We start from the raw sequence: 11,331 nt of genomic DNA, 5'->3' as shown, positions 1-11,331 counted from the left end.
CTTGTATTCCAGTTTAATTTTGCAAACCTCAGAATTCTTGGGCATTGGATTCTGTCCTAACTCTTGTTCACTGATGGACGATATAACACCAATGGACTGAAATCATTTTGTGACCACGCCTTTTAAGCTACCAAGTCACACATTGCTGAAAGGAAATGACATGCAACTTATGGAACTTGTTTATACACTAAATACAAGTGCGGAAGTGATTTCAGCTTTGTTATTGCTGATAATACTCAAAAGGAGGATACAGACATCAAAAAAGAATCTGAATTTCTGTTTAATTAAAATCAGCCTTTGAGCCTATATCTACATGCCATCTCTCAGTTTGCAATAGAACCTGGACAAAATGCTCAGATGAAGCAGAAAAGTAACTAACATTATTACTATTAGCAGCTCCATATTATAAAACTAGGATGAAGAGATCCCACTGATAAATTGAAATATATGGATAGACAGGCAAAATCAGGGAATTCAAGTCAATACCTATTTCAGGCTCTATTTCAATACTCTCAAAATACTGTCTTGCAGAGAGAGATTGAAAGTGTTTCATTTAGACTGAAAGTGTTTCATTTTCAGTAAATATTCTCTGGTTTCCCTGAGACTTTTAATAGCAGACCTACTTTTTTCCATGTCACAAATTTTCTCCTTGCCTATTTCCCTCAACCACTTATTTCCTATGATCTGGCTGTTATTTAGCAAAGACTGTCATACAATGATGTAAAGGGCTTGTGTCTTTTTCTGTTCAGTTATTGTTCCTCAAGTCCCAGAATCTCTTTGTATGAATTGTATCTCCCAATTCAATTCAAGTGAGAAAAACCAGCAGTTTCTTCCATATCTGGATATGTCCAAGTCCTTTATACCATGTCCTGCTTCTTTGGAACAGGTAGGTTAAAGAGGGAGAGTTTAGAAACAATATGGGTGAAGAGAAGGTGCGAAAGAAGACATCTACAGATCCTTCTAAAAATTTAGGAGGTGAAATCATAGTGTGTGCGTGTGCGTGCTTATTTAGTTCAGGCTTCCTTTGACCTAATTTGCCATTGTTTAAACAGTTAATGACAATTGTTTACATGACTATGTTAAGTATCCTTCCACTTCTTTCCATAAATAAAAAGTGCCAAACAGAACTGGAATGACATTTCTGAATGGAATCTTAATCATATGAAAATGAGAAATGGAAAAATTCCCAGGTAGAATTTTAACAAATCTGCTAAAAATCCTGGCACTTGGGCTAGATCCCACAGGATAATACAGTTTACCCTGTCAGAGGGAAAACAGTGCTGTGGTGGAGGAGTATCAGCCTAGATGTTGGCAGGCTTTCAGTGAAATGCTCTGTTCTACTGCAGGGGTCTTCCTGGGAAAGCACCCACTCTTGTCTCTGAGCTCACAATTAACTGCTGGCAATATGGGATGTATGAGTCTGAGTCTCTGATGAGCTAAGGGAAGAAATGAGCAGTATTCCTGGACTCATTCTGGCTACTTTGCTGCTGCATAAGCTGACAAGGGTCACCACTGTCATCTGCATGTCTGCATGGTCTCCAACCCAGCTGGAGGACACCAGTGACTTCAGGGCAAATGGGAATATCAGCATCTTGTTATCTATGGGGCCAAGGTATGAAACAGGCATATGACCTGCTCAACCTTGTCCAGAATTAAGTGTTTCTAACACTAAAGCAGAATTAATGAGCCAGTTGACCTGTAGGTAAGGCAAGAGTGCCATGTGAGGTCATTTCTTCAGCTCAGATTAGCTCACCCCATTTAAATTAAAGCTGTGTCTTTGCCAATAAATCTTCACCCTGTCCTCTGGCAAGGTAATATTCAAGCACCTTAAACCTCTGACCAAAGCCACAACACAGTTCTTTTAGCATCCTACAATGCCTACACCCAGGAATGCATACTCATATTAGTTTGAACACTACAGTCCACTGTCTTTGAAGTCAGATAAGAAGGCAAGTCACTTCTTGGATTCCCGTACAAAGATCACACTTGCTAATACATCTCAGAGCCATGCAGACTGCTCAGCTGTGAATTTTACTCACTCCTGCTGCCAAACACACAGGGCAAGATATAGCTCTTCCCCCAGCTCCAGCCCTCACCAGCCATTCCATAAATGTCAGCTTGAGCATGCAGGCAACAGGCTCTGGAAGCAGAACTCAATAGCTATGAAGGAGCTGTAACATGCCTGTTGGCAGCCATGCAAAAGTCTATGAGAAAGAATGGCTTCCTAAACATTCAAAAGGACTAAAATATTTGCCGACTGGTTATGCTGCATGTCCCGCTATGACTGCTTCACCCCTAGACACAGCAAACAGCAAGTTTACAAAACATTTAGCTAAAAGCAGAGGATAAGGGCCATATGGAAGTTGCTGATGCCAGGTGTGGAGATACAAAGACAATATTTAAAATGGTCCTGCTTTGTGTTTGGATTTCTTTATGGAAATGCAGACCTCATTCTCTACAAATGCAGTTTGGGATACTCTTCCATGACCAGCAGAGATAAACCTTGCTGCTGCTGAAAGAAGAGGTCCTAGCATCCCAGCACGCCTGGCTGCCTTCCTGCATCCCTGTTTCCATCTATGATATACCACCCTTCATTCATAGTGGTTCTTCTCCCCCTTTGGGGAGCCAGTGCAATTACTAAATTAAGTAGAAAACTATCGTTGATGGGGTTGGGGTTATTTTTCTGGGCTGTTTCCTACAGCTTCAGCCCTCTGAATCAGTTCACTGAGGACACACTTGATACCAGAAGGGCACAGGAAAAAATCAAGAGTACTGGTCAGGATGGGAAGACCCCTTTACAGCAGCAGCGAGCTGTTCTCATCCCTCTGCAGCCTTAGACATAAACATCTGTGCCATTTCACTCAGGGGTTCAGGGACCTGGGCTCTGACCTGGGTCACACATGTAGCGTGACCTTACCCCAGACAGGCTATTCAACTTCAGTTTCCTTTGGAAGGAGGCCATGCCTTTCCCCAGGCCACCTTGCAGACTGCAGAGCTCAGCTGCTGTGGTGCTTGGCTTGTTTTTATGAAGTCTCTAATATGTTTGCTCTCACTATAAAGTGGTTTCTTTTTCTTCTTTTTCTCATGTTCAAAAAGAAGTGGATTATTTTTAGCTCATGTTTCTCCTTTTAAACTTGCATGTGGCCATTAAGTCAACATGGGAGAATTCTGCTTTGAAGGATGGATGTCTCAGAATGACAGGCAAGAGAGAACCGAGTGACAGTGGTTCTGCAATCCTGCATAAAGTGCAATGTACCACGTTCAGAAAAGGACATAGGAACTGAAAGCAGACCTTCTGGGAAATTGGGTAACTTGGAATCTATGGCTCAAATCTTCGTCATTTTCCATCTGAGGTTGGAGATATTTATTAAAAAGTTCCGCTGAAGACCCTTGTATCCCAAAGGTGTCTGTAGCTCTCCAGGGCAATTTCTGCCATTTCTTCTTTAGCTGTGAAACCACCCTTGGCGGGTAGGCCATGCAGACCAGGTTACCTAATATATGCTGCTCTACTGAGACCTTTACATTGTGGTGTGGGGGAACAAGGGGATAAGGCCAATAATCCATGATTACATGGGCCAGGTAGCAGCACAGATGATGGTTCTCTAATAAAGCTGGGATGTCAGGTTCAAAAAAAGAGAAATGAGTAATTTGTATAATCAGCTATGTCACTGAAATTATCAGGGACAAGATGGGCTAAAGGAAGGGGTTCTTCCCTGGAGTGCTGAGGTCCTGCATGGATGCCACACTGAGAAAACTGAAGGACAGTTTCTGGAGGTCCCATCTCATGTACTACAAGGAATTACAGATTGTTGTCCCTCACAAAGAACCAGGTTCCTTTAGCACCTCTGGAAAATGAAGTGGTTTTTACCCAGTCCAGTTTAGGAATGAAAAAAAAAAAACAAACACCAACACACTGTCCAATAATATGATTGCGAAATCAGGGGATTTTGGGCAAGGTAAACCGTCATGTGTTAGCTTGCTTCTAAAACCAAATTTGTTTTCTGTGTTTCTGTGGGAAATCAGAGGATGTTATAAGCTGAGTCATGCCATTATTGACTTTAGCAAGCACAGCACTGATATAAATAGTGAAACACTGGGGAGTCTTAGGCAGAAGGAGAAGAGATTGAGGTCTTCTAGCAAGGGCTAGTAGGACAGGGAGACCAAAATGAAGACAAAGATCCTTCTTTTCCTTGAGTTGCTGTATGTTGTATGTTCTTCTGCTTTTCCAGTGGTTCCAGAAAAGAAAGAAGAAGATACGCAATTTGCTAAGGTAAAGACTACAGGCAGAACTTAAGAAATAATTTATTGAGAAAATGAACATACTGATGTATTAGTGATATAGAATATGTTATTATATGCATTGGAAAAGAAATTTTTATGTTCTAAACTGCTTTTTTCTTCCCTATCAGAAATATCTGGAAAGCTTCTATGATTTTAAAGAAGAGAAAAGTTCTCTTCTTAAAGCAAAGAACCTCAATCACATGGCTGACAAAATCCGAGAGATGCAGTCATTCTTTGGGCTAGAGGTGACTGGGGAGCTGAACCATAAGACACTGGACATGATGAAGCAGCCTAGATGTGGAATACCTGACGTCCGTTCATACAGCACCTTCCCATACAGCCCTAAGTGGAAGAAAGAAGATGTGACATATCGGTAACATACATTAAAGCATGTTTTTCTCTACACTACTGGGAAGCTTTGTGAATGCTAGGTATAAGCCATGTCAACAGGTTCTTTACTATTTATTCCTGTATATCTCCATATAAAAGCTCCATTTAGGATGAAAGGGCTATGAATGTGGGGACTATTCAGGCTTCCAAATAGTTAATAATAGTTAACTAATAGTTAATAGTTAATAATAATAGTTAACTAATACTTAGTTAACAGCCTATAAAATAATATACTCGGTGGATAGGGATGCAACTGAGGGTGTATATGTTAGGGTTTCTGAAAGACATGAAAGAAAACTGTGAAAGCTTCATCTGTTATGTAGGCAAATATTTTGAAAATAAACAACTCAAGACACATAGATAACAATAATTATTGATTAAAATCTTTGACCTTAATGCCATGTGTCCCAGTACATGTGATCTAGTTGTTTTTAATTCCTTTGTCCTTATTTCACAGGATTTTGAACTACACTCCAGACATGCTGCAAGCTGATGTAGAGGAAGCAATTGCAAAAGCCTTCCAGCTCTGGAGCAGTGTCACCCCTTTGAGATTCACCAGGGTCTACAGTGGTCAAGCAGATATAATGATCTCCTTCGCTGCTGGATGTAAGGGGATTCTGTTGCCTGGGAAAGATGGTATTTGTCACTTTTTCTTACCAAGATGATGAAAAGTATAACTTTTTTTCCCCTCTTATTTTTAGTTCATGGTGACTTCTATTCATTTGATGGTCCAGGAGGAACTCTGGCTCATGCTTATCCCCCTGGCAGTGGGATAGGAGGAGATGCCCATTTTGATGAAGATGAAAACTGGACCAAATTTACTACCTATAGTGGTAGGTAACCTTAAATGTTGTGTTGCCTGTTCTTTAATAGACAGAGTTGTCTTGAAGATGCTGTAAAGTCATATACACCATGGCAGTAGTTTCAGTGTTTACTGACAGGTAAAATGTCAGTGTAATTTAGTAAAATAACGCTGCATATTTTGATCTGGGCTGCAGTCATGACAGTCTCCTGAAGTTAATGCAGACAGCAATTACAGCTCTAGTAAAGGAAATGATATTAGCATGGAATAGCAATATTGGGTAATCATGACATTGTAAGACAGGGAATTTTCACCCTCAGGTAATGACCTTAAAAGTTGTAATATAACCTCTTGTTCATGTTTTTTCCCCCTGATTTAAAGTGATGCATATCTTTAACTTCTGGAAAGGAAAAATATCTTGAGTTTATTGGTAAAAGTTATTAAATGAAACAGTGAAGTGTTCTGGTTTCCAGCAATGTCCAGAGATTATGTTACATTTTGCTGGTCTTTGTGAAGTAGTTAACAGTTAAATTCCATGTCATTTATTAATCTCAGAAATCTGTCTAGATGACTAAAATATTCTCACCTGGTTTTTAGTCATTATTAACATTAAAGAAAATTTTTTTCTTTGTTGGCAAGAAAATTTCTGCAACAGGGGCAAAAACTATTCCCAGATTGGTTTCCCAGTGAGAAATAAGTTTTCATAATTCAAAACTCATTTCTTCTCCAGGATGCCAGAGAGGCTCTTAATTGGGACACAGATTTTGCTGTTTTTGTAACACCAGAAACAATGTACTATGCATAAGAGGATGGCACCTCTATTCCACTGTCGTGCAAAAAAAAAAAAAGTAAACGTTTATTCTTTGTGCTGAATTTTTTTTAGGATACAACTTATTTCTCGTTGCTGCTCATGAGTTGGGCCATTCACTAGGTCTTGGTCACTCCAATGTCTTCGGTGCTTTGATGTATCCTATATATATGGCCAAGGATACAAGGGACTACCAGCTTCATCAGGATGATATTGACGGCATTCAAGCCCTCTATGGTAAGCAAGAAGAATCTTTTTTTAGTGAATGATGAATAATAATTTATAATGAATTTTACCCAACAGCTAAAATGTACTGAAATTTCTACTGGAAGAAGGATACTCTGGTTTAATTTCCTGTTACTATTTTTGGGTAAACCTCTTGGGGTTTTTTGTGGCTAACAGTCTGTATCTGCAAAATAGGCTGTATTCATACCATTTAGTTAAAAGATCCAAGTCTTTCTCCAGTGATACCAGAGGAACAGCCCGTGTCTGCAGTATTAAACTCTCTTTATCTTCCACAAAATGATGGTCGTATACCAAGTAGCCCATGCATTTGGCTTCATATGGTACATCCTGAAGCTCTGCAATATGAACTACTCTGATCCACTTTCCAATTCTACACTTATCTGTTTTACAAAGGATCCCCCAGGGAATCTCCTGTACTTCCAACAAAAGCTTTTCCCCCTCAAGAACCGACTGAACTGACACCTGCAGAAACAACAACTGAAATGTCACCCTGGCCAGAACCAACACGTACAACACCCTCCAAACCCCCACCAAGACCTGAAGACTGTGACCCTCATCTGACTTTTGATGCTATCACCACTCTCCGTGGGGAAACACTGTTCTTCAAAGGCAGGTAAGTGCTTTTATTTCTAGCAACACCTTTGTGTGAGATTCACAAAGGCAAAGCATAAAGTTCATTTCAAGGCATTTATCTTCCATTGGTTAAAAGGAAGATATTTTCTTATGAAAGTGTTAAGGCAAATTTGCTAAATTTTACTAGCCCACCTGGGCTGGGTGAGTAACATGGTTTTCTGATGGGTGAGTAAGCCATCATACATTATCACCCACGTTTGTTAGAATTGTGCAAGGCTGAATAATTGCAGTGTAACTCCTCATCCTGTAGCTGCTTCACATGCAGCACTGTCCTCATCACATCGTCCAGACTGTGGGCCAGGGAACTGTGGAAAATGTCACTTTCGGTGTCACTCTGACCTAGGAGTCTGCACTAGACCACTGCCCAGTGATGTCTATAGGGAATCCCTGCTGTTACAGGTGTCCACTTTTGGGACACACTCTAACACTAACACTGTAGCAGGTTGTTGGCTGGACACATCTACCCTGGCAAGGGAGAATGGAATGCGAGGCCCAGGATTTCACCTGCTTCTTGTGTCGGTAGTTGCGTTTTGATTGAACAAGCTCCCTTTGATGATGCGGGTGTGATTTCCCTTTTAAAACATATGGTGAAGAATTGTAGCTTAAAAATCTTAATAATTTTCAAGGAAGGTGAGGAAGGAGCAGTTCTTCCTTAAACTAGGTTTTAACATGTTCCTCGAGAATATTTAATTAACATTTTTAACGAAACTGAGATGAAGAATGCAACTGTGCCTAACTGCATGAGTCATGGCAAAGAGAAAACTGCAATTGTCACCCTACCACAGATACCACAGGTTGTCCTGGACAAGCCATCAGGATGCCAGTGGAGAGGTATACAGGGCCACCAGCTCTAGGTGAACCTGCTTGAGCCAACAGGTTGGATAAGATGACCTTGAGAGGTCGCTTCTGACCTCCACTGTTCTGTGACCTCAGAACAATGCATAGTAAAGGGCAAATATCTGTGTGGGAGCAGGGCAAAGTGAAGCACTGCAATCACAAAAGGGGTGATATCTCTGCCTCATAGGGAGCACTGGCTCCAGAACCCAGACAGTAGGCTTTAAAGTGTGTTTCTGGGCTCCTGATCTACTAGTGAAGTACAGATAATGAAACACTGCTATTTTCATTTCTATCAGCTATGTCTGGCGCAAAAGTCCATATTTCTCAGAAATTGAGCACGACACCATCTCCTCTTTCTGGCCATCGCTGATAGGTGGCTTTGATGCTGCTTATGAGGTTGACAAGACTGATCGAGTGCTATTTTTTAAAGGTATTTCTCTTACATTTCCATCAGTCCTTTTTATGGATGAACGAAGTTATAGTAATACTGCTAATGTTTTTTAAAAATAATGGAAGCAATATTACACTAATATTCATACTAATTCTAATACTAATACTAGTACTATTAGGGGCTATTCTTAATAGTTAAATCCATTTTGATTTTGAAAATGCTGTTACTGCCATTAACTAATTCTGCTTCACAACATTCCTATACAATAGGATATTACTCTGGTCAGTGAGAGAGAAGATCATAGCTGAGACAAAATTTATTGCTACATTAAGTTATTTAAATACATTTTTAAAGGTGCCAAACACACCTTTGTTGACCTTTAACTATTGAGTATATAACTTAATGTCTATAAAGTGTCTATAAACTAATGTCTATAAACAGCTGTGAGATATTCAAACTTATGTGTGCCCTAGAGGGTAAGTTTTTCAGTAGAACATTTGTGCTGTTTGGTGGCATTTACTACACAGAAAGCTCTGGGACTTTGATGAAAAGCAGATCAGGCTCCTCAATGAATCCCTATAACTTTTTCTGTTTTCCTGTAGATGATCAGTACTGGGCTGTCAGTGGCTACAGTATAGAGTCAGGCTTCCCCAAGCCCATTCAGAACCTGGGCTTCCCCACCAGCGTCAGGAAAGTTGATGCAGCTGTTCATGATCACAATACCAAGAAAACCAATTTCTTTGTAGGCAACAAGTACTGGAGGTAAGGATCTTTCCTCTTCCATACAGTAGATAACCAAAATAGCTTTTAAAATCAAGTTACATTAGTATACTCTTGTTGTCAGCCTTCTCAGACTGTAAAAGCTGAAACTCAGAGGCAATGACTCCGTTTTTTTCACTCAGGTCTTTTCATAGAACAAAGTCTGTAGCACCTGAGGTAAAGACAACTTTCATTTACCAACCTGTTATTAACAAGCGAATGAGCTTTGTTTATTCGTTAGGTAGCACTATGAACTTAGTATAAAAAGACAATGTGAGTAGACTTTGTCGTCATATCATGTATTCATTCAGTAGCTATTAAAGGGCAGAAGCACTCTATGAAATCTATAAATGACAAATCAATTAAGAAGGCTGTGGAAGGACATTAAAATATTTACTACTTAAGAAATTTCTTCGTTCAACTAAGTAGTAATCTTAGCTTTAATAATTAATCTGCAATATTATTTTAAAAGAGTGTTATTACACCATAAGTTTGCATTTCTCTTATGGGGTCACTCCATAGATTGTGTGCTGTTAAATTAAATTAAGTTTGAGTAATTATTTAAGTTTATTGCTCAGTATAAGTCCCATACAGCCTTACTGTCAGTCTCTGGGAATGAAAGTAAACCATTTAGTCTGATATTCTGAAAACAGCCTTACATAGGCCACTAAAGATGTAAATATTCACACAGACAGGATTCACATAGACTGTTCTATGAGATCACAGATGCTTGCAGTAACTGGATTTTCAGCTGAGAGTGGGCATATTTTGTAAAAATTTCATCTGATTTTAACACTGAACATGCCATGCTTATTTTCTGTTTTCATGCAATTTCTTTATTCAGTTTCAATGAAAATACTCAATCAATGGAAAGAGGATATCCAAGAAAAATAGCAACTGATTTCCGAGGGATTGGCCACACAATTGATGCTGCCTTTCAGAAAAATGGTAAATAAATTAAAATGTAACTAAAAAGAAGTAACCCAAAAGACCACCAACCAAAATCAAAAATATGTATCTTTCAAACATATATATTAAATGTTTGTTTTGATTTTTTAATCACTCAAGAAAGTATTAAGTGTATAACAGTAGGTATACAAAAATGAAATATTAATTTTCCAATATTCTGTCCTTCCAATTCTAGGATATTTCTACTTTTTCCATGGATCAAACCAGTATCAGGTTGACATCAAGAAAAAGAAACTCATTCGTACAATGAAGAGCAACAGCTGGTTTAATTGCCAGAAATATTAAGTGATGGTGCAGGGATGTATTTGTACCAGAAATGGTTTTACATGTTCCTTGGTTCTAAACAGTGTTATTCAGCTGTTGCTGTGCACCTGAGTCTTAAATGATGGCCTTTGACAAATCTAATTTAAAACCGTAAAATGTAAAACCTAATGTACAGTTTTAATTTATTTTGTTCTCCAGCTATTTATTAATCAAGTTGTTTTTGAGTAATAAAGTATTTTGCTCAAATATAGCAGTGTTCTTTGTGTTCTGGTTCAGTCCACTGGAGACAAGGCATCTGCTATAACCATATGCAAGCCTGAACAGCATCATGACTATTTTTAGTAGGGCTCAGTGTCTGTGGAGGGAAAGTTAAAATGAAGAAGAAGTAGGAGGGCAGTTCTGGCAGACAATAAGAAATTAGTTAGGTGACAGAGCAGGGAAACAAAGACACTCAGGAACAATGTGGGGGAGGTATAAAAGGAGATCCTACACAACAGTGTGTGAAGGGAGAGACTGGAGCCTGGGACTCACCTGCCATGACCCCATGGCAAAAGAACAGAATGTTCAGGGCAGGGATGGAGACAGGTGCCTGCTAGTAGATGGGAGCATGGCAGTGAGCTGAAAGGACCAGTGCCCCAGTGCTGCTGTGGGTGGATTTGGTGAGCAGAGTCATTCATACAGCAGAACATGAGCCAAGAGAGAGAAGGGTAGGTGTCCAGTTTGGGGAGAGGTAGCATGCAGGCAGGTTGGGAACTGATCACAGGGTCACAGGGAGTCAGTGGATTAGCCCTGCTGTGCTGTGACTGTGTGGCTTGGGAATGGAGTCAGGGCTGGCAGTCCGCCTTGCAATGCTGAATAAGAAACCACTAACAAGAACTACCTCCCAGAGCAAACAAGCTGAAATGCTAAGAAAATCTCAGAATTTTTATGTAACTACCACAGATGAATCCT

The 11,331-nt window shown here is 39.7% G+C and overlaps 1 protein-coding gene across 1 annotated transcript; it reads left to right on the top strand.

The window, feature by feature from the left end:
• Positions 1-4,165: 4,165 nt before the first annotated feature.
• Positions 4,166-10,401, top strand: LOC113997313 (stromelysin-1-like). The gene is made up of 10 exons (XM_027739049.2): positions 4,166-4,270; positions 4,410-4,654; positions 5,129-5,277; positions 5,373-5,504; positions 6,357-6,518; positions 6,921-7,140; positions 8,294-8,427; positions 8,991-9,150; positions 9,992-10,095; positions 10,292-10,401. Exons 1-10 carry the CDS (start codon positions 4,166-4,168, stop codon positions 10,399-10,401), a joined length of 1,521 nt encoding a protein of 506 aa, XP_027594850.1.
• The last annotated feature ends 930 nt before the right edge of the window (positions 10,402-11,331 follow it).

Source organism: Pipra filicauda, unplaced genomic scaffold (genome assembly GCF_003945595.2).
Source record: "Pipra filicauda isolate LSUMZ 115617 unplaced genomic scaffold, ASM394559v2 scaffold117_size3949168_pilon, whole genome shotgun sequence".
Taxonomy (NCBI): Eukaryota; Metazoa; Chordata; class Aves; order Passeriformes; family Pipridae; genus Pipra; species Pipra filicauda.
This window is presented reverse-complemented; position numbering and strand designations above follow the sequence as displayed.

Coding starts and splice junctions, on each gene's coding strand:
- LOC113997313 (XM_027739049.2), top strand. CDS start 4,166: ATGAAGACAAAGATCCTTCTTTTCCTTGAGTTGCTGTATGTTGTATGT. Junction 4,271..4,409: donor AAGATACGCAATTTGCTAAG/GTAAAGACTACA, acceptor CTTCCCTATCAG/AAATATCTGGAAAGCTTCTA. Junction 8,428..8,990: donor TCGAGTGCTATTTTTTAAAG/GTATTTCTCTTA, acceptor GTTTTCCTGTAG/ATGATCAGTACTGGGCTGTC.